The sequence below is a fragment of the Phalacrocorax carbo genome, chromosome 5 (genome assembly GCF_963921805.1).
Source record: "Phalacrocorax carbo chromosome 5, bPhaCar2.1, whole genome shotgun sequence".
Classification (NCBI taxonomy): Eukaryota; Metazoa; Chordata; class Aves; order Suliformes; family Phalacrocoracidae; genus Phalacrocorax; species Phalacrocorax carbo.
Genome location: NC_087517.1, coordinates 30,313,701 through 30,335,957, shown reverse-complemented (window position 1 = coordinate 30,335,957; position 22,257 = coordinate 30,313,701). Strand labels below are relative to the sequence as shown.

The 22,257-nt window shown below is 43.6% G+C and overlaps 2 protein-coding genes and 2 long non-coding RNA genes across 7 annotated transcripts in view; 1 reads left to right on the top strand and 3 right to left on the bottom strand.

Moving 5' to 3' along the window:
* Positions 1 to 2,894, bottom strand: LOC135313395 (uncharacterized). Its single transcript, XR_010373035.1, has 5 exons — positions 2,658 to 2,894; positions 1,629 to 1,814; positions 975 to 1,492; positions 350 to 406; positions 1 to 158 (listed from the first exon to the last, which is right to left on the bottom strand). It is a non-coding gene; the product is annotated as an uncharacterized LOC135313395 (long non-coding RNA).
* A 1,443-nt stretch (positions 2,895 to 4,337) lies between these two features.
* Positions 4,338 to 4,913, bottom strand: LOC135313396 (uncharacterized). The gene is made up of 2 exons (XR_010373036.1): positions 4,742 to 4,913; positions 4,338 to 4,657 (listed from the first exon to the last, which is right to left on the bottom strand). It is a non-coding gene; the product is annotated as an uncharacterized LOC135313396 (long non-coding RNA).
* A 166-nt stretch (positions 4,914 to 5,079) lies between these two features.
* On the top strand, positions 5,080 to 8,316 carry METTL21A (methyltransferase 21A, HSPA lysine). 3 transcript variants are annotated; one of them, XM_064451841.1, is made up of 3 exons: positions 5,080 to 5,208; positions 6,679 to 6,790; positions 7,837 to 8,316. In XM_064451841.1, exons 2-3 carry the CDS (start codon positions 6,706 to 6,708, stop codon positions 8,232 to 8,234), a joined length of 483 nt encoding a protein of 160 aa, XP_064307911.1. In that variant the 5' UTR covers positions 5,080 to 5,208; positions 6,679 to 6,705; the 3' UTR covers positions 8,235 to 8,316. The 3 variants fall into 3 exon arrangements, with proteins under 3 accessions (XP_064307911.1, XP_064307912.1, XP_064307910.1); XM_064451842.1 differs by having other exon boundaries at positions 5,104 to 5,595; positions 7,764 to 8,050; XM_064451840.1 differs by lacking the exon at positions 5,080 to 5,208 and adding an exon at positions 5,262 to 5,595.
* A 4,875-nt stretch (positions 8,317 to 13,191) lies between these two features.
* The window catches only part of CREB1 (cAMP responsive element binding protein 1), a 42,402-nt gene continuing 33,336 nt past the window's right edge, over positions 13,192 to 22,257 (bottom strand). For both annotated transcript variants that reach the window (XM_064451838.1, XM_064451837.1), the window contains one exon: positions 13,192 to 19,669. In XM_064451838.1, coding sequence (XP_064307908.1) covers positions 19,529 to 19,669 — 141 coding nt within the window. In that variant the 3' untranslated portion in view covers positions 13,192 to 19,528. The remainder of the gene's footprint in view (positions 19,670 to 22,257) is intronic.

Here is a 22,257-nt window from a genome sequence, read left to right as displayed (position 1 = left end):
TACCTGAAAACAGAATTTAAGGTGTGCCAAAGCCAAGAAAGACAGAGGCATACAAAGCTGTGTTTTGTGCGCTCTTGGGCAGAAGGCTAGCAGAACTACTATTCTGATGTACCGAGTGTTACAGACAGCTGTTACTGCAGGTCCTGGATACAAGCTTCCTATGAGGAAAAGGAATATTTTAACACAAACATTAACATGGATGTGTGACTTCATTCAGAAAAGTCAAATTGCATGCATAAGCCCTGCAGTAAGTTTGTTTAGGGCAAACTTCTGAAGGTTTGATTCCAGCCCTGGGCCACCAAAGCCTGGAAGGTGGCCCTGAGGCGCCCTTCCTGTTAGCTTAAGGTACCTGAAATTGCTTAGACTTGACTCTTCCTTCTTCTCCATTGTCTGGATGATTTTCTTTCTAAGAAGTGGAGAAGAGAAACACTGCCAATACCATTACAAGTAACAATAAACCCCCCACACTTTTCCTAAACTTGGATTCTTCTTGGTTTTAAAAGGGTAACCTCTGCACTGAGACAGATACTTCCACATCTATATGAACCCTATAGCTGTTGTCTACCTGTCCATATAATCGTTTTAAAATTGTTTTACATTAGTTGTTAATTAATTTTAAATTAATACAGTGTATCGCTTGCACTGTAATTTACTCTCCAATTATATAACTCTGCACCTACAGAGCACATCAGAAATTTGGCCACCTAACATTAATCCTCTAGATCCAGACTCAGACCCCATAAAAGGGAGTTTTTAGCAGCATTTTTTGCTGCCCCAGTATCCCACATACCAGGCACATGTATTACCCTGGCCTACATCCACCAACCAGCAAAATGAGCACAGAAGCTGCTGGCAAGACAAGGGAAATCCCAGTCGTGGACTGCTGTTTTGCTACCATAGCCCCACACTCACAGCAGCACTGCTGGAGCAGCCCTTCCCAGTATCCACCTGTGTGCGCACTGATGCCCACTCACGTGTCAGTTGAGCCCTGGTGGGTTAGGGACTCTCCCATCATAAGGCCCAACACATGGCATCTCATGGCCTGGAAGTCCAGCAGCTGGAGATGTGGGTACGGCTGTAGGTCTGTGAACATCTGAAAGTGCAGTGGTAAGTGGAGGAGGTTTCCAGCAAATGAAGTGCTGCTGGAACTGCAGTGGTTGCTTGCGAAGAAGAGCTTACTCATTTTGCTTTTTGTTCCTTAATTAGAACTTCAGAATAATGTCAGCTTTCAGACCTGCAAGGTCTTTGAGAGATCAGTCACATAATTCCACTAAAAGATAAGTGATTTTTCTGTAACAAGACATTTTAATAAACGTGGTGATTATGTATGACAGTTTATCAAGATGCAAGGTTGAAGGCAAGAATGTAATGTTACTGACGGGAACTGTTCCCTCTTCAGAGGCTCCAGAAACTTCCTGCGTTTCAGCTCAAGCATTTATGAAATTACACATCTTCATATTTTTGATCATTACTTCCATTGTTTAATGTAATTCTGTGTGTAAAGGAAATGACACACTAGATCAGATCATACATTAACTTCAATATTTAACATTTTTTGCAAGGATCTTGCTGAAGCAGCAAGTTATAAGTTATCTACTGATAACCCGTTGGTTTCTGCAGAAACTTACATTTTGATTTTTAGTTCCCGCCATTGGTTTCAAAGATGATCCAGATCAGTTCAAGCTGAGGCTGTCTTGATTCTGCAACTGCATGCTTTGTTCATCCAAATTAATCTCTGGTTTATTCCCTTTGTATTTAGCAGCAAGTGATTCACCGCTCCATCTATCTCACTGGTGTGGAGAATCTGGAAGCTACTGGTGAAGATGAAAATGTAAAAATTGTTAAATCATTTCACTGCTAGTCATTTGAATGGCCACTTACGGTGATACTTAGGGAAGACGACTGCTTTCTGTTTCTCCTCCAAGCTTTGTGTTAGCTTGTGTTCCTTTCGTTGATGAAAGCTCTTAGCAAAATAGGTATTTGTCCAAACTTTACTTCAAAGACAGCTTTTGTATTTCAGTGGAATGACAACCAGAAGTAGCTGCTATTATTTAGAGAGGAAAGGATTAAATGTGTATGACCAGAAGTTTCTACACAAATGTAGAACAGAACCATTTGGAATAAGGCGTTGCTGTCAGACGGTTATCAACAACACAGGTTTCTAGATAGAGTTTAAAAAAAAAAAACCAGATTGTTTCTATTTATACCTGCCTTTGCCTTGGTAACCAGAGACTGCATGAGGGATGCAGTATTTTCCCCACATTGTGGATAGCTCCAAAATCCATGTGTAGCCATGCTGTGCATGCAGTGTCTGCAGAACTATCACAAGAACTGTCAACTTCATTTCCAAGAGAGGATTTTAAATATTAAGCAGGAAAGAAGATTTCAGAAAGGGAGGTATATCAGTATAGCTTCAAAATAATTTGCTCTCATTCCTGCCTTGTCTGCTTGATTCTTTGATCTTCTGAGTACCACAAGGACTATTGGTCTTAAACACTAATTACCCCAGGCAGCTTACCTGCATCTGAGGTAGCAGGATTTACTTACAGTTGGACATATTCTGCCTTTGCTTTATCAAGCAGTTGCATAAGAATGGACTTGAATCGGTGTTTCTTTATACTGTAACTCGTTCTTGCTTAAAATCAGCTATTCCCTACCTTGCAAGTTTATCTGCAGCTTAGGTGTCCTTGTAGCCTTCTGCAGTGTTCAAAAATTGAACCAGGCTATGTTCTTGCAGCTTCATTGTTGTGCTAAGCTCCCACCCTGCTGGGAGAAAAAGCATTTCAGTTCTGGGCAACTGTTTTACACATAATTCTTTGTTGCTGTGTTTTCCTTATCCTTCCACTGTCAGGAAGGGTGGAACAAACCACATCTCTTTCTCTGTCACTCTAACACTTGGGTACTGTACCTTCTTAGAAAGTGGATTTGGAGAGGAGAAAAGCAGGTAAATAGAGGCTTAGAATTAATATGGGTAATCAGGGCCCTTACTGAACTTCTGGTGAATTTGCTTCCCTTTTAATAGCTTCACTATCCAGTTATGATCTGGAAAGCAATTTCTGATCTCCTGTATAAGGCTCACAGAAGTCAGTGCCAAAGTAACATTAGCAGGGAGAAGAGGAAATAGTTCTGGGAAGTGGAGCAGAATTGGTAGAGAACCTGCTCTGCTCCAAAGATATTCAGGGATAGCTGACTTATGAAAACATGTTATTAGAATAAAAACACTCACTGCATTATGGTCTTTGAGAACAAATTTATAAATTTTCACATACAGCCTTCATTCACTTGAGTTTCTCTTTTGCCAGACCCTAGGTCTTACGAAATATTGCAGGGGAAGAAAACTGCTCTAGGGGGAGAAAAAGGGAGCAGCTGGGAGCACTGGAGCCCTGCTGCACTCCTCCACATCTCTTCTGCCTAAGATCCCAGGGCTGGCATGTGGTGCCGGAGGTGGAGGCAAAAGCTTTGTGCCATTTGGGAGTTTCCCTCCATTTGCCTGATGGTGTAGTTTAGGCACAGTGTAAGTGATTCAAAAACTCATTTGAGCAGAGTTGTCATTTCAAGAGTAATCACTCTCATTGTTTTTCCCATACTGCCTGTATAAATAATTTAAAAAATAATCGAGATGATAGCACAAGCAGTTTCAAACTCTCAAAAGCAGTAGTGGCAAGGGACCAGCACTTCAGGACATAAAACCACAGTAAGCTGAATCATCGCACCTGCTCTGGCATGTTTATGAGAAGAAGTCTGAGTTGCCATAAGACAAGTACGAACTGGTTTGGGGCAAGTGAAATTCTGGTTTCCATTCCCCTACAGTAGCAGAACCCTAAAAACAAGCTTTAGTTCCTGCTACCCCTGTGCAGCCTGTAACACTCCTCCACAAAGGCCTTCATGAATCTTGAGCCACCCTGTTGAAATCAACAGCTTTCAGATGTAACCACATTAGCTTTTCCCTGCCAGCCAAATCTGCTGCTCCCTGTGGGAAAGAGTGGGGATGTTTTCTGGAGCTGGTTCAGCTCCCCAACTTTGAGGGCCACCTTTGCCCTGTTGGTGGTGACACTGGGAGCTGCCGAGCACACAGCCGCTGGAGATGGGTGAGGTGGAAGCACGCTGCTCTCCTGCCACACTCCCCCAGGTGTAGCCCTTTGCACATGAGGCCTGGCCCCTCATGTGCAGAGGCTGAGGAGCATAGCTGGAGGTCCTGCGCCTTTTCGTGGAGTACCTACAGCAGCACCTCCAGGCAGCCAGACTGCAAGTGCTGCCAGGATGCTTCCCCGGCCCTCCCGTGGCCTTCAGCAGTCTTTGGAGGAAGTTCAAGTAACTGGAGATGGAGACACACAAAGGAGAGGAGCACTGTGTTGTTTTGCCAAACAAGAGATTAAACAGAGCCAAAGGTGAAGAGAAGCCCATGCACAAACAATGCCGCAGGAGCATTACTGCCACACCACCACTCGAAAGCAATTTTGGCTTTACTGGCTTGACCAATGCTCTGACTAAGGTGCACAAAAAGTGTTGTGTTTCTGCGATGCTTATCCAGTTATTGAGGGACTCTTCCAGGCTGGTGATGAGCGCTTGCAGAGACAACATTCATTGTGCTGGCAATGGAGGACAAGGCCAGTGGGCTGGACACACACCTTTCTTTTGCAGTGACTTCCAAAAACCCCTGAAACAAAATCCATAAGCTAGAACCACAGAGAGGCTGCGGGGACATCAGACAACATCCCACAGGGTGTTTCGCACCTCGTACCTTTTTTCGTGGCACGTAGGTCTGAAAACGCAAGGAGCCCGCAGGCCCCAGCCTCCCGAGCGAAGCACTGCAATGCTTTTCCCCTCCGGGGTGTCCCGCGGACCCGCCCTTACCCCGCCAGCGGCTCCCCGGGGCCATGCCCCGCGCTGCCGAGCCCGCCGTGCCCGGCACCAGCCCTGGACCGCCGGCGTCGCCCCGCGGGCGGCCATGGCTTGCGTTCTGCCTGACCCCCGGCCTGGCTGAGGGGCAGCGGCGCCCTGGCGACCTCCCAGCCCCAGCCTCGTCCTTCTTCACCCGTCATTTCATTCCCCCTTCGTCCCCCACCCCGGCCCGCCGCGGGAGGGCGCTGAGCGTCGCCGGCCCCGCCGCCGTTCTCCAGCCCGGAGGCCCGGACAGGCCGCACCCGCCCCGGGCGCCGGCGTTTGGGCCGGGGCGGGCGCTCTGCGGCGGCCCCGGGCTGGCGAAGCGTGAGTAGCGGGCGTGAGTAGCGAGCGGGCCGGGCGGCGAGGGGCCGGGCCCGGGCCCGGGCCCGGGCCCCGGCATCGGGGAGAGCCGCGCGCTTCCCCGCGGCGGCCCCGGCCCTTCCCCTCCCTCGCCCCGCTGGCCCGGCCTCGGCGCGGGGCGGAGCGGGGCCGGCTCCCGGCGGCGACGGTGGCCCGAGGGGGATCGGTGAGGCGGCGGGAGCGGTGAGGAGGCGGCAGGCCGGGATGGCCTTGGTCCCCTATGAGGACGGAGGCTGCTGGGGAGCGCGGCAGCTGCACAGCCCCTGGGCTGCCTACCGCTTCGCCAGCCACACCATCCGCCTGCGGCAGGACTGGCGGCGGCTAGGGGTGGCGGCGGTGGTCTGGGACGCGGTAGGTGTTCGCACAAAATGAGGTATTTCTGTACGTGACGGCTTCCTAGGTTGAGCACTGAATTAAGGGGAGGCGCTTTCTTCTACAAGAATTTATTTTAAAAAAAGAAAACGTTAAACCCTGCTTCTCTCTCCCCCCCCCCCCCCCCCCCCCCCTTTATTTTTTCCCCCTTCATAAGGGATCCCGGAGGCCTTCGGGCGAAAAACCCTGTTCGGCCGGTGCCAAGTGCAGGAAACGCTGCCGATAACTCACAGGACTCTCACCAGTTTCTTAACGTGCCCCTTCAGAGCACAGTGCGGGTGCTGCTGCTCGTAGCGGCCAGCAGGGCTGCTGACAGACCTTATCTTGGGAATAAAAGCCCTCCAAAACAGAGGGGTTTGTAGCGGGCCCAAGGCTGCAGGGCAGCCGGTTGCAGCACCGCTGCAGGAATGCAAGGGCTTCCCGCTGGTTGGGTCTCTGTTCGGGCACAAATTGCACTTTTACCTCTAGCTTTGAAGAACAAGTGTGGCAATTTTAGAGAAGTCTTCAGATTAATTGGTGCACAGGGCTGTTGGTCCTTCCTGACATTGCCTTTGATAACTTGCTATGGAGAGTGCTCCTTGTCAAGATTTCTGTAAAATGCAACACATGTAGATGCACACATTAGCGTTATTACTTTACTTTCCCGATGTCCCTCCTGATGGCATGCCAGTGTTGGGCAGAAACCTTTTGAAATATCACACAAGATAGTAGGAAACCTTACCCTGCACTTTTGTAATACTGTGTTCATTCACCAGTGTTTGATACCCTCCAGATTTTCCTTTCCAAATGCAACTCTTTCTGCCTCCTCTTATGTTTGGGGATTCAGGAAGCAGTGTTGCTACATCTGAGTTGTAGCCTCCTTTTGCCTGCAAGAGTCTTCCATAAAACTCGTAACTCATAAAAAGACCACATGTGCACGCAGGAGGCAGAGAAGGGCTGAACAAAGTCTTGCTGGAGACCTGACCCTTCCCATAACCTTCTCTCTCAGCGTAAATCAGAAATTCAGTGTACAGTATGACTGAAACGAGCCTTGTGCTTAATTGCCCTTGTCTCTTGGTTTAGGCCGTTGTCTTGTGTGCTTATCTGGAGATGGGAGGCATTGATCTCAGTGATCGGTCTGTGATTGAGCTGGGAGCTGGAACTGGTTTGCTGGGAATAGTGGCCACGTTATTAGGTAAGGGGTTTTTTTGTTTGTTTGTTTAAAGCAATTTACAACTGCAGTAAAACTCGCACTTTTACGTCTACATGGCTGGTATAGAAGTTAACACCAAAGCTACATATGTGAACTGTGATGTTTCCTGTCTGAGTCATCTTCCTTTCTTGTTAGACTTCAGAGCCTGCGTTATTTATTGTAGCAATGGTGCCACTGCAGTTTACTTTATGGTGGGACCCTGTTAAGGCTGACGTGTGTTACTATGGTATTCAGCTCAGCAGCATTAGGTTCTGCAGCTATTCTTCCCCAAGGGAGTGAGTGCTTGTGCTTGTGGTTCTCCGCTTGTCCTCATATGCAGCACAGATAAATCTACAGACAGAAACCACTCTCTGAGCTTGTGTAAGCCTTGTTAGCCTATCTTGCAGACAGGGAAACCAGGGTCGGGAGAAGTGATTTGCCTGTGATCTGTCTGTAGCTGAGGCAGGAACTGGGTACTACGTTAAATTTGTGCTATCTGTCCCAGGTTAACTTTGTGATTCAGAGCTCCAGTGGATGTGAAAGGTGCCTACTGAAATAATAAAAACAAAGCAGTTGGACAAAATGCAATCATGCCATGCAAAATCACACAGGCGTAACTTTTGTCTGACCTGTGAAAGAGGCTCTCTAGCTGCCTCTCTCCTACTGAACAAATATGGAATTGGAGCAGGTTAATTGTAACGATCCCTGTAACTTATTCTGTTGTCACCTACGGAAAGGCAGAAAGTAACTTCTATACTTCAATGCACTAAGAAAAAGCTCCAGAAAACACTTTTTGTTCCCTACCCAACTTAATCTTCATGTGGAATACGCTTTATATTCTTAAGTGACTGATGAAGGGTGGGATGTATATAGATAGCGGGCTTTTTGCTTGTTTTGTTCTTTTATTTGTTTTTAATCAGGCAGCTCAGGGGAGTTGTTAATATTTAACAGAAGCTAAGGAGCCCGCTTGACTTAGAGCATTGTATTCCAACTGCTGTATTAATGGACATCAACTATATGTCTGAGACACATACTCCTCTACCACTTAGGTGCTCATGTTACCATCACAGACAGGGCGGCAGCACTGGAATTCCTGGAGTCAAATGTGCAGGCTAACTTACCTTCTGAACTACGTCCAAGAGCTGTGGTGAAGGAACTGACATGGGGAAAAGACCTGAATAAGTTCCCTTCAGGAGCATTTGACTTCATCCTGGGTGCAGACATTGTTTATCTGGAAGAAACTTTTGCAGAATTGCTTCAGACGCTGGACCACCTGTGCTCAGAGCAAACTGTGATTCTTCTTTCCTGCCGTATCCGCTATGAACGGGATCACAAATTCTTGAAGATGCTGAGAGGCCGTTTCTCTGTATATGAGGTCCATTATGATTCCAGTAAGGATGTTCATATCTACAAAGCACAGAGGAGTAGTCGCAAGGATGACTTTTGACTCTATGCTTTGTTAGTAAACCACTGATGCTGTTCAATCCTTCCCTTGTTTCTACTCAATACACTTATTCCCAAGCATATAATTGCAGTTGTGTTATTTCACTGGCTTCTTGTTCTGATGGTCTTGTATGATCACTTGGTCTGATACAGCAAGGATTGTATTTCTGTTCTGCATATTGAATCTCTGCTTCATTTCTCAGTAGAGTTGTATAGGGTCTTCCACTGGCTTTTTATCAAATGTAATTCTTGAAACTTACTTAAGTTGCAGGAATTTCCAGGCATCGAAAATGTCATGAAAAGATCTGTTGTTCAAAATCAAACCACACTTAATTTCTGTGGGAAACGTAGAAATAGATTAGAGTGGGGTTTTTTTTTGCCCTTATCACTTCCTTAACTGTAGAAAAGTAAAAGTGGATGAAATATAAGCTAAGACTCCAGCTCTAAATGCTTTAACTCTTCAGGCCTTCTGCACCTTAAAAGTTATGGTAAAAGAAGCCACTTAAAGGGCAAAACCAACACAGGCAGCTGCTATAAAGTTGTATTGCTATCACTGCTGCACTAAAGAGACATAGGGAACCAAAGAACAGGATCTGTGTAGGGGGTGGGTTGGGAATGAATACTGCAGAGTAAGCTGGCTTAGAAATCAGTGGTGTTTTTACCTGACTTGCAAGCATGGAAGCTATGCCTGTGGTACTGAAGCAGTTGTGGTTCTTGGTTTGTCCCTAAGAAGATAACTTTCCCTCACACAGATCAAGGCTCCTTGGAGCAGATACACATGCTCATGTGCAAGTAGGGAAAGTGAAACAAGGAGACTCAAACTGTTCCTTAAAATTCAAATCAGTCCTTGACTGTCAAAGTACCGCTAAATAATGTTCTACTTGCTGTCTTTGTTGTGGCTCACTCTGTCTCTGAGAGCTCTGTTCAGGAAAGGAGGGTGCTGCTGTAAAGTCTTTGTAGCTGGGGGAGTACTTAGTCTTGTATTACTTGGGACCCTGAGGCAGTGTCTAGGTTCCAGTGTGTTTTCTGTGCACAGTGGAAGTTAAATGCTGCTTCTAAGTAACTGATTTCATTCCTTGAGCTTGTAAAAACACCTGTGTGTGTTTATCCACAAGATCCTAAGTTAAAAATGCTGCAGCGTGGAATGCAGCTTGCACCAGCAGCAGACTTCCTTCTCTTTCTAGTGGTGGAAGAATGAAACTAGTGAAAACAACGGTCTGACAGAAGGCAGCTATGCTTCTAAATGCCTGAATTGCTGTAGTACTTTTTTTTTTGTGGGTATGGAACACTTTTTTTCCTTTGAACTTACAAAGCCCCAGGTCAGGTTCAGGCTTTAAGCGTTTGCGTGTCTCTGGCAGTGGCAGCAGCAAACACCAGCAGCTGCTTCAGGCCATGGGCGTTAGGAGTCTTTGTCACTTCTGCTTCCATCAAACTTCCTAACTGGAAAACAAAGTTGCAGAGGGTCTGTGGTCCAGAAGTGATGTGGAGACTGCAATCTGGAAGCGACACATTTATCATTACAGCTCCCATGAATGAGGCCCGAAGGTCTTGTGCTTCATTCCTGATGTGTCTGTCATGTGTTTTCAGCTAAGTTCCTTGCTTGTCTCTGGACTCAGCCTGAGGGTTGCTGCTCTAAAACGCTTGCTTACAACAGTATCCTCAGAAGCCACATGGTGTCAGTAAAACAGCACTTACACAGCTGGTTGGGAATCTGCATTCTGCAACTAGAGTTGACGTTCCTTTGAGGGAAGGAAAACCACACCTTTAATTAAAACCAGGACATGATAGGAGCTTTAATGTGCCAGACATGGCTTTTTCTGTCCTATCAACTGGGTGGGCAACTGTTGAAAAAAGTTATGAGCTCTCCCCACTCTGTGTCTGGCTCTAGTTTTCAGAGTGTGGCTGTAAGTTCTCACCACGCCTCTTTCTTTTCCTCCCCACTGGTGTTTCCTTGTCTCCGAGCTTGTATGTTAGGCTCCCCCTGAGCTGGAGCTAGCAGAAGGCAGCATGCTGGTGCTGGAGCTTATGATTGCATGTGACTTTTGTGTGAGGAAAGCCTGCTACCTGGCTGTGCTTGGCCCTCACAAGAGGCTGCAGCTTGCAATACTGAGATCCTTAGCAGCTTGTGTTGTTGCCATACTACGACCATGCTTAAATAGCACAGAATAAAGCCCAGCATAATACAGAATAAAGCCTAGTGCAGCAACCTACACACTTTTCAGAAGGGGGCTGTGCTCCAGGCCTTGCTTCGATGATAGGAAGTTTTGTACTTTTAAAACAGATCAGTTTAATTGCATCTCTTTCTAATTGTTTAGCAGCTTTCAGTGTCTGTTTTCCCACTGCTGCTGTTACAGCCTGTAGCCTTCCTGTTCTAGCACCAGGCGTGTGCCAGAAGAGACCAGGGTTGGCTGCTTCTGTGCTGCGGTTGCACAGCAGCTGTATGCAAACCTGAGGGAGTATGTTTGAAGGCTGAAGCAATGCTACTGCCCATAAGTAAATACTTGTGGAGAAAAGTATGAGATGACACTGGCAGCTCAGGTTGAGTGCCTTGCCTCTGACCTGCAGAGCTGAGCTCTTGCTGGCCACTCCCCAGCTCAGGAAGTGGCACCCCTTCACAGAATCACAGAATGGTAGGGGTTGGAAGGGACCTCTGGAGATAATCTTGTTCAACCCCCCTGCTTGAGCAGGGACACCCAGAGCAGAAGGGGCACAGGAACGCATCCAGGTGGGTTTTGAATGTCTCCAGGGAAGGAGACTCCACAACCTCCCTGGGCAGCCTGTGCCACTGCTCTGTCACCCTCCAGTAAAGAAGTTTTCCTCATATTGAGGTGGAACGTCCTGTGTTCCAATTTATGCCCACTGCCCCTGTCCTGTCATTGGGCACTAATAAAAAGAGCCTAGTCCCATCATCCTGACACCCACCCTTTAGATACTTATAGGCATTGATGAAATCCCTCCTCAGTCTTCTCCAGGCTGAACAAACCCAAGTCTCTCAGCCTTTCCTCATGAGGGAGATGCTCCAGCCCCCGGATCATCTTGGTAGCTCTCTGCTGGACTTGCTGGAGCAGTTCCCTGTCCTTCTTAAACTTGGGGGCCCAAAATTGGACACAGTACTCCAGATGTGATCTCACTAGGGCAGAGTAGAGGGGAAGGATGATCTCTCTTGATCTGCTGGCCACATAAGGGGACACCTCTGACTGCTACTGGAGTGCAGACAGTCATTTAGATTCCAGAGAGCAGACCCAGGAATATTGCAGTTAGGCCACCACCACAAGCACATTAGTTCTGGTTGCTTTTTAAGCTAGTGTGTAGGGGCGGGCACCAACTGTGAGAACGTAACTCAGGTGAAACCTACAGCCCATTCCTGCTGGGCACTGCTAACATCTGCCTGCACCAGGCAGTGAGCAGTGCCTTCTGTTGTCACAGGTTGGGCTTCACAGCTTTTTCATATTCCCATCATACTTTGCTTCAGGGAGATGTTGGGAGTGAACCATGCCACATGTGCAGGACAGAGGTAGCATAGGCGTAATTGGCCGGTGAGAGAGCACACAGAGAGCAGCCCTCCACGATGACACCTGCAAACTCTGGTATCCCGACTGACTGGTTCCAGGTAAGCTTCTGCTCTAGAACAAAATGATGCATGGTAATGCTCCAGTGGCTGTTTGGCAATTACACCAACACCCTGCCCAAGCACTTTCTGTCATCCTGTTCATCCCAGTACTAGAGAAGTCAGTGTTATTCTCCTCTGGGTGGTTCCATTGCATTGGTCTTGTTTTGTAACACATGATGTGTTTGGGCATGGGTCCCTGAGTAGTGGGGCAATGCATAAACAGTCTCTTGAGAAATCCTCACCCTAGGGAGAGGATCCAAGTCACAGGGAAGTGACCAGATAAGATGTGAACATGCTGTGAGATTGTGAAACCACCCCTGAAACATGCCATTCTGCAAGGGAACAAAGTTTTCTTCTAAAACATCATTACAACTAAAGTAATGTTTGAGTAATATTAAGACACAGAGTATGAAGTTCAGCTCTGTATCTTATGGATGAAAAGCTTCAAGATGCAGGAGTGTCAGAATAACCAGGTTTAACAGCTGACCTACTGACTGCACAGGGATCTGTGTTACCCAGTTCTTTTCAGTGCGAAATTGAAGCCAAACTGGATTTTTACCTCATGGACTAACCTGTTTGGGATTCTCCCTTGTTACTGAGATGCATATTTTTCTGAGCAAGTACGTGAATGGCATTATGAAAAAGCTCAGTTGTGAAAACCACAAAATCTCAGCCATAATGAGCTGACCTTACTGCTTCCCCTTGATTTCACTGGAGGTGTGTTTACCTCAGTGCTGAATTTGTTCTTCTGGCTGTCATCCCAGTGTTTGGATCCAGCCTTGCAGATTACATAATTGGGTTGTGATCCTTGCAGTGTTTGCAGCCTTCTGTTCTGCTCTGTTATTAACATCAGTAGTACATGGTTTATAGGAATGCTTAAAACTGGGAATGACAGCATATTTAAACTGTGAAAGGGAAAAAAGTCTTTCACATGTTATTAAACAACAGAACTAACTGCCACCAGAATGGATCCTGGAAAGGAGGTTTAAAAATATCAGAAGTGGAAGAGAAACTTTGTTTTTCAGGACTTAACCTCTCACTAATCTAACTAATTTTAATTAAGATTAAAAAAGGCTTCCCTTTGGGGAAAACATCTCATGAATACTTACAGCAGGCCACAGATCACGACAGGACACCACAGTCTGCTTAAAGTATGCTTCTTCCCATATTCTGATCTAGCTACCATTTGCCACTAAATAGTGTAAATGGAACATCCTGCTCAAAAAAGAGACTTTGTAGAGTTTTTTAAAAGCATGTTTATGTGACTGCACATAAATGTTTGTGTAAAAAGGGAGTTATAACAGTTTATACCACAAAGGTTACAGTAAGAAAAAGCACTTTATGACAATAATTCACAAATTCACAAGAATCACTTTAATATACAAAGCAATTACTACCATTCTGAAACACAAAGCAGCTAATATGTACATAGTGTTAATAAAATGCATTATAACCCAGTACAATTTTTTTAAAACACAGATAAAGCACAAATAAAAAGTAAAAAAAAAACAAAAACAAAACAAAACCACAACAGGGATGTTTCTAAATTTTGGGGGAAATGTAAATAAGAATTTATTTTCCCCCAATAATGGATTTTCATTTAGTCTTTTAACTTCCACAAGTATGTGGGAGTCGAGTTCCAATACCCTGTTCTGTGCTGACATGGTTTGGGTAAAGAATCAGAAATGCAGATGAGGTGAACTTACTCTTTCCAGCTTACATTACAAAAGGAGAATGATAACCCTCACTCTGGAAGCTTCCCTGAAAAACATTGTTCCAAAACAATTTCAAAATATAAATCCAGAGTAGAAACAACTTATTTTTGAAGCGAACAACCAATCTGTGGACAAGTCTGCGGAGGGGTTGGCTGCCAACTAGCACCTTTTCTTGTCCTGTTCCCCATCCCAGCCCTAGAAGTCCATATCAGCAGCACAGTTTCAAATCTCATACAAACTTGAAGTCCTACATCTTTTTAAAATTAATATAAATAAATGTATTACACACACAAAAAATGGAGTGGCACCTGGATAAAACACAACTTGTGGAGAGCATCTGAACATCCTTAGTTCTTAAGAGTGGACATTTCCAGATAACTGGCCCAAGGCCTGCCTTCCCCATGTTCTCACTCAGCTATCCCCTAATTTAGAGAAATACATAGCTGGGCTGATACCAAGTGAACCGACTGCTCCCAAGTTGTGAGTACAGTAATCGGTCATCCTATGAAGTGAGCCAACCGTGGATCATTACAGCCTGCCCCTGTCCCCTTCCCCGCCAGCACACAGCTCCTGAGGACAACTGACTTCTGCCTCTCACTGGTGAAAGCAAGACCTGAACTCACCAGTTACATGGCAAGTCACAAACTGCACCTGCAGTACCAGAGCACAGACAGGTCACTGTCTCCAACTTGTGCTATGCAAACTAGCCCAAGCAAGTCTCTTTGTGGGCCAGAGCTTAAATACATTTTAAAAACACTTGAAATGCAAACCCTCTTTACCAAGTGGATCTGGCTCCTTTTCCCCAAAGATGTACAGATTTAAGCCGTTTCCAACCACAGACCTGAACCTGTCACAAGCACACAGTAGATAGGATTTCAGCGCCCTGCTTCTCTTCATTAGTCTGGCTCCTCCCAGACCAACTGAACTTCATGATACATTCAGGTTTCTGCAAAATCAGTGTCTTTTACAGCTAGCAAATTCAAAAGCTCAAGGAAACAAGTTCCCAGGCACAGAAAAGAGAACCCTCAATGTACTGTATGCTTTCAAAACCTGCTCACAGTGACAGATTTCAGGGTTGCAACTACATTATAATTGTTCCTGCAAAAGAAAGGTGGTTGTGCTTTTTTTTTTTTATCTTTTAAAGCAGGCTGACATTTTGTCAATATACCTTTATTTCCTGGTATCAAAGAACTGGAAAGCCTTTTCATTTATTTTCTTGGGATGCAGCTTGTAAACTTTGCAGCCAATTCTCCAATTAAGAAAAGGGGAATAAAGTGGCTGAAAAATAGTTTAGCTTTCCTTCCAAATTAACCTCCCTTTCCCACCGGGGATCACTGAACTAGTTCTATTCTAAAAATAATTTAACATCCATCCTGTACATACTGCTCTGAGACACCACACACCTAATTCTTTCCAGTCTTCAGTACTGCCAGTTCAGATCTCCTGCCATTTTGAAGTAATGCCTGCTGGACACCAGGTGCTAATCAGCAAGTTAAATTTGCGGGGGAGTCAACTGCTGTGGAGAGAGGAGTGAATTGTGTGCAGGCGGCAGGATTACAACAATTGTGCCAGGATGCTTCTCAAGCACACCCAATTGCTTTTATTTTTTTTTGTTCTGTGTTTTTTTTTTTTTTTAAAAAAGTGCACATTTTAATTAAACATTTACAAAGAATATAGTGTAATAAAAATAAATACGTGACCTTTTGGTTAGATCATTGGCAAATGTTACATCACTAACCAGCTTCAGATGAAAAAATTACAATAAAAACAGGGTCTTAGAAAACCAATGAAATCCTTTATCAATTGTCATAGATCTGCAACCACTGATAATGGACTTGCTTTGATGGGGAGACTTGTCTTTAACCCACAAATAGCACTGTCTGTCATAAATTAGAAAAATATAACAAAAGCAGAGGCCGTTTTTTGCTAACAGATGACTACTTGCAGCTGCAGTCTACTGGAAGCCCAGGTTTAAAAAGAACTGTAGTACAAATTTAGATCAGAAACTATCAGGGCTGTTTTTCCTTATTAAATCTAACTTTTTTTTCCTGAGCCTCTTAATGATTCCAAACACCCCACCAATTTTCTGATCAACCTACAAGTACCAGAGAAGACAGCGGTCTGCAACGCAAACACCAACTACAGAAGAGCCAGAACCTGCAGGTGTCTGTACAGTCCTGATGAGCATGACAGGCTAAAATTGTGCTTTCAGATACAAGCAATGGTGCTGGCAACTACCTGATTCTGGTGAAATCGCTGCTTAAATAAAAATGCATCGCCACTACCCCAGGGGGAAAACCAAAGGCTTACCAGTGGTTCCCTTAGAAAACAACACCTTAACAACCTTTTCAATTGTCTTGCCTTTGATATATAGCTGCCAAAGAGAAAAAGCACAAAAGTGAATTATTCTGGGGGGTGGTGGTTGTTGTAAAACAACTGTTACATAATTTCAAAAATATCAATCAATAAAAACCAAAAACAAACCTCACAAAAGCCATGAAAGATGAAATAAAATTCTTGAAAATGAATAACTGAGAAACAGTACAAAACAAATCAGTAATAAGCGCTAGAATAATGCAGCCCAGAACTACTGGGGCGGGGGGTGGGGAGGGAAGCTTTCACACATGCGCACGCATCCACACACACCCAGACACACACAGAAAAGTAAAAATTTTTTCTGACCTCCATATACTATAATACTCAGCATTCCTGACTTAAAAGCTCTCAGAGCTGTAGATTATATACTGTGTGTATATATATATATGTACATATATTATACATATGTATTTTCCTTTTCCAAGAATATCTAAATTAAAAGAGCACCTCTGACAATATCTTAACTGCCTGATCGGTGCTATTTTGCAAAATAATGACATTACAAAAATTATATTTCAAACCAATTCTTGTTTATTATGAACATAATGGATCTAGCCCTTTCTGACCCTCTCTTCAGGTTAAACAGGCTATCAGTTCTTGAAAACTCACAACTGTGAGCCATAAAACTTACCCTCCCTCCCCTCTGCCAGCATAATTTCCGTCCTACTTCCAAATGGCCTTAGTTTATAGAAGCTGATTACCCCAACCTCACTACTTGGTAAATAACATATGAATTGATTCCTATATCATATTCTTTACCCTTCTGGGTTAACATGAATAGTGAAGCATGATTGGGTAACCCTAGCCAGCCCTGTACTTGGTCTAATACATTTTTTTATTATTGTCATTTAAAATTTCCATTAAAGGAATATAAGTCCCTAAATCCTCAGTGCAGCATACATAAAGATTCTTGCAGATCCCTATATATTTTAAAACAACGTTCTTTCTCAGTGAAACGTTAGTTGCTAATGAGGTCTAGACTAGAAACACTACAGACTACTCGCAGACCACGCACAGACAAACCGGTAAGACAGTTCTCCTCTCACCGCTGCACAAATTTGCACCAACCCTGTATTAGAAGAGCCCCGTCCAGGTCCCGGTTTCGGTTCCCCAGTCCATTCAGCTCCCAGGCTTTGTGCTGAGCGGCTATCAGCAAGCGCCAGACAGTGATCATTACCCACTAAGAACAGCTCTCAGATCACGGCTAGCCTCATTCAGGTTCTCTGCAAAAACTCAGGTTTTTGCAAACAGATGGTTCTACAAAAGAAACAACCTTAATGTAACCATGTACAGCTGTTTCCATGTTTCTCAAAGTTGGAGGAACTATTCCGTTTAACTGTATAAGTGAGGCCATGTTTTACATGGGCTTCATGTTTTACAAGAATGAGTCCTGCGTTATCCACATTTCTACTTCAGCACTAGTTTTGAAAAACTGGTAACCGTTGTGTATATTTGTATTCTCTGACTTTAAAAATCAGTTAGTTTTTATAAAAGCATTGCTGAGAATTTAGGGTCTTTCAATTTGCATTGCTAAAGTAACAATTAATCTTCCATTAAATAAAAATATGAAAATCAATTCTCTATGGCAGATAAAAATAGACCACTTATAAACCCCCTCGAAACTTGTGAAAATGAATTCTTTCATAATTCTGATACTTATGTTCTCTTCTTGAAATACAAACATAATTTCAAATTATTAATAACTCTAGATTTAAACAATAATGCTACAAGTCTAATCCTGCTCCTTTTAAATTCTCTTGGAAACTGAATGCCCTCTCAAATGAGAAAACTAGAACTTTTAATACTGCTTAGCTGTTTGAGACTCAACTGCCAAGAGTCTTCCAGATCTTCTTATAATGTCACATTGAATGTGTATAATCTTTTAGAAGCTTGTGTTTGAAATTTATCTTAAAAACAGGTAGAGTGAATGAAAAAAAAATACTAGCTAATACTTTGCTAGGCAAGGCTTTAGTACAGTCCACAGCCTTATTCATATGTCTCTATACATAGAAGTTTGACCATAAGCCCAACGTAAACTTACTCCATCAAATGACCCAAGTTAATGTATCAAGAGCCTGGCTTCAGATCGCCAGTAAACAAACGGCACATGATTCTTTTTGACACATTCTTTTTGACAGCTTCTTGACATTCTTTTTTGGTTCTTTTTGGGCATGATTCTTTTAAATTCCTGGTGCTTAGTACAGAGCTGTTTTTAAACATGAACTACCTTTTGACAATGTAAATCTGGGAAAGATCACATTTCCTCAGTGCACACAAAAAACCTGATCTTGCCAACATCTGAGGCACATGAGTAGCTTTACTTACAGGAATAAATTACTTGGTAAATCTGATCCTTTACATAAAAAATCCTCTGAATAAGTTAAGAACTTAGCTAGCCTGGCCAGGTTCAGATAATTAATATTGTCCCTTGCGAAGCAGAAGTTCGAATATTCATGTTTGAAGTCCTCTTCAATATTTGAGGTTGTCCTGGTAGTTGTCCTACTGTAATTTAATTTATGCACGGAAGGCAGCCTCAAAGTTTGAAAGAGAATTTAGCAAATCAGGCTGATGTTTCTACTGAGCACAATAAATTCCATTACATAAGACAGTGGTAGGGAAATAAAATAACTTCATTACTTGAGAGGACTTGGGACATAGACTATACCGTCATCAGGGAGTATGTATGTGGAGTTGGCCATGCTTCAGCTGCTTAGTTCTTCTGCATACAAATAGGTGCTTTCATGTGTTACCCTTGCTTACTACGTGACTGGTTCCTAAACGTCACTATTGTATTTTTTTATTCTGAATTCTTTTCCCATCCAGATATCATTTCCCAACCAATATCCTATGAAGTTGGTGTTCGCTTTTTGTGCATTCAGAATGCTGAACAAACTTGCACACATAAGCTTTGAGAAGCAACAACTGACCAGTGAAGCCCATTTCAATGCATTTGTTTCTGAGGTATGGAGAAGTTTTTACTAGTGCAGGAGGGCTTAATACAGATTACAAATCAAAACTCCTCCTGGGCTAGTTTGAAAAAGGTATGTTATCTCCACACCAAGAACGTGACCGTGAAGTGACTTTCATTTGGCATGCCGCTTAGCTGTGTATTTTTATAGTTCATAACAAATACGTGAAACCAATTTGGCAACCACTTCTTCTTCATTGCACCATGCATGCTCCACGTATGTGGCCCGCAGTTCTCTGGACCAAGAGGCTGGGGTGGTTCCGTCTCTAAGGCAATGGAAAGAGCTCAGCACAAATTCTTGAAATCATTACAAAAGGACCCTCCCCACAGAAACATCTCAAGTGACCACTGTTACTCTTTGAAGAGGAAGGGGAGACGAGAAAGCAGCCTGTTCTTCTTCACGCTGAGACTGATGAAAATAATCTTTTAGGGGGAGAAGAGGAGGCAAGTACTTGAACATTCACAGTTTGATGCAAAGCACAGATGAAGTATATTCTGTAGTTGCTTCAGGCAGTTTTGCGCATAGAAAAAAAGAAATGTTTAGAAAATAAAAAGTTTACTTTGTCTTTCTGGGTATAGCCAGAATCAGTCTCTATCCCACCTGGACAAGTGAAAATGGGAATCCAAAATTAATCTGATTTGTGGCAGTAAAGGTCCTTAAGTGCTTTCAACTCCTCAATCAGTGTCTTGTTTTGGTTTTCAAGCACAGCCACTCGATTTTCTAGACATTTCACATACTCCTTTTTCTTTCTGCGACATTCACGTGCTGCCTCTCTGCAAAGCAAAAAAACCCATTCAGATCCAGAACAATTACTTGCAGACATGGGCTACTTAATTTTTCAGGTCAAACCTTTACCTAGTACTGCTATGTTTAGAATATGGAGGTTTTGTTAAGAAATGCAAGTTAGGAAAAAAGGCTAAGTTCATAACAATTGCTTCTCCCAAATCACACACACTCAGAATGCACAGATCATTTCAACACACAGATCCCAGTAAGTCAGCACCAATAAAATTCCGCTTCTGTGAGAAAAGGATCCTACTCAATGACAAAGTTCTGATTGCAGGATTTACATTAGAGCCTTTACGCCGAGTCGAATGTTGCTGCAGTAATTTGATCTTACTGTAATAGATTGATGAATAATAAAAACATGGATAAGACCAATATTCATCTATTAACGTCTTTATAGTCTTAACTCTTCCCTTTGCTGCAGTCCAACCAAATACTAATGGTCAGGATGTTCAACCAGTGCAAAAAAAGCAGCTGTATTTAGAGACTTTGTGTATTTGGTCTCGAGCAATACTTTCATTTTATTAATAATGTCTGTATCACTGCAATGATAATATAAACGACTCCAAAAAAAATCACAAAATAAACAGTCACTAGCAACCATACAATTCTTCATTCCTTGTCTGCTGTGCTAAGAAAATGGCAGTGTTAATGTGCTGAGCCAGATCTTGAGACAAACTTTTAAAGGCTTGCTTGTAAAGACTGAGTTGCCTGTTGGTGACTTGGTAACATACTAAGAACACCAATGAAAAATACCTGAAAGGTGCTAATGTGGTGCTGAGCATCCCAAAGGTAGTAACACCACGCAGAAGCTACCCTGCACAGCAACAGTAATGGTACCAGTGTGCAAAGTATGCACAAGGCTAAATGCCACAGATGGATGGGAGCCCAGGCAGAAGGCTCTCCTCCTGCAATGCAGCTTGTCAAAGCAGCACACTGCAGATATATGTAAACGTTCATGCTCATTTGCCCTGAACCTTTAGGTGCAAAGCAGAGCACCTTCAAAAGGAGAGTCTGAGCGTCCCTTCATTGCAAATACTGCATAGATTGGCGATACAGTCAACGTTCTGGGAAATGAGAGGACAAAATTGAACCCAGTTCTTCCACTTATTAGATAGACAGTAGTTGTAAGTACTAGGTAAAAAAGAATGTCTGTTCCAGGACCTACCTGGTAAGATGACTCTAAAAGTAATTTTTGAAATTCAGCTCCACAAATGAGATAGGATGAAGAAAACCTAGTTTGTAAGCACTGAAAGGACTCAGGTATCCATTTGTCACTCCTACAAATACAATTTCACATGCTTGCAGCACTTCAGTGGGCCATGTGCAACATTTAGAATTTAAGTCATTTTGGGCCATTACTTGTGTCACCAAAAGATTAAGTACTGCTGGATCCGGAAGTGCCTCCCACTGCAAACTACTAACCTGTCTTCTTGGGTGACAATTTTTTCTTTCTTTTTGTGATTTTTGCACCAGCTTGGGCTGTATATTAAGCCACCTCAAGTCTGTGTGCATTAGCTACTCTTTATGAACAGCTGAGTTATACTGAATTACAAGAGAGCTTTTAAAATGTAAAATTTGCACAATAATATCTATGAATATTTACACTGTAATCCTCCAGTAAGTACCACCTCACCATCTGCCTCTCTATATCCCTTTTCCCTGCTTTGCTGTGGAGCCTAGATTTGCAAATACCTATTAAGCAGGCAGGCTAAAAGCACCACATGCAACATGATACTGTTGCAGAAGCTGTCAATTTAACTCAAGTAGGGGTAATTCCCTATTGTTTTTCTTGGCTTTCCCAAACACAAAAGCTTTCTTTTAATGAAATAAGACTGCTGACTAAATGAGGGGATTCAGAATGCTAATTAAATTTTTCTCAAATGCAAAGCCTGAAAGGGTGACATCTACTATTCACTGATATCAGAAAAATATATAAAAAGGGGAGATGGGTGACATTCTGTACAAAAACCTTTTAAAAAAGTGAACTCTGCTGTTCAGCATTATTTACTTCATTAAAGCCTCTCAGACAAGCATTAGGTCTGCTCACTTAACTTCCTATTGTGTTCACAGCTTAGCAATCTACAGAAGATAAACACACCTGTACAACATAACACTTTTTTCAGACTGACGGATGTAGTAAACAGTGCTTTCATGGGGCTTCCCCTCCTCAGAGGAGAGGAAACCACTGCTGTTTTCCCAGTGCCACTGTAACATACAGGCTTGAATCTGTGGATGGAGTTCAAGTCTGGTGTGCCGGGTCAGCTCAGGCCCATGCCTTCCCTCTCCCAAAGCAGCAGGCTTAAGGCACATCATGCCCAACTTCTCTTTTTCGCTCCCCCCCTTCACTGCCTCCACCAAGCCCCACCTCAGTAGGCTTGGCTGTTCCTCCTCACACACTAAATCCTACAGGGTCAAGTCTCCTCTCTCTCTCTCTTTCAGCCCCTCTGTTGCCACTACTAGCTCCATAGGACATGAAAAGGAGTAGCTGCTCATTTAGGCTTTCCTTGAGTCCTTCTGCCTCCGGAGGATAAAACCCAAAAGGCAAGCAGCTAAAGAGAACAAGTGAGA

Bases quoted from the DNA above. Each gene is read 5' to 3' on its own strand.
- METTL21A (XM_064451840.1), top strand. From the start codon at position 5,449: ATGGCCTTGGTCCCCTATGAGGACGGAGGCTGCTGGGGAGCGCGGCAG. The intron at 5,596-6,678 runs GTAGGTGTTCGC...CTCTTGGTTTAG, and splicing joins CGGCGGTGGTCTGGGACGCG to GCCGTTGTCTTGTGTGCTTA. The intron at 6,791-7,836 runs GTAAGGGGTTTT...TCTACCACTTAG, and splicing joins AATAGTGGCCACGTTATTAG to GTGCTCATGTTACCATCACA.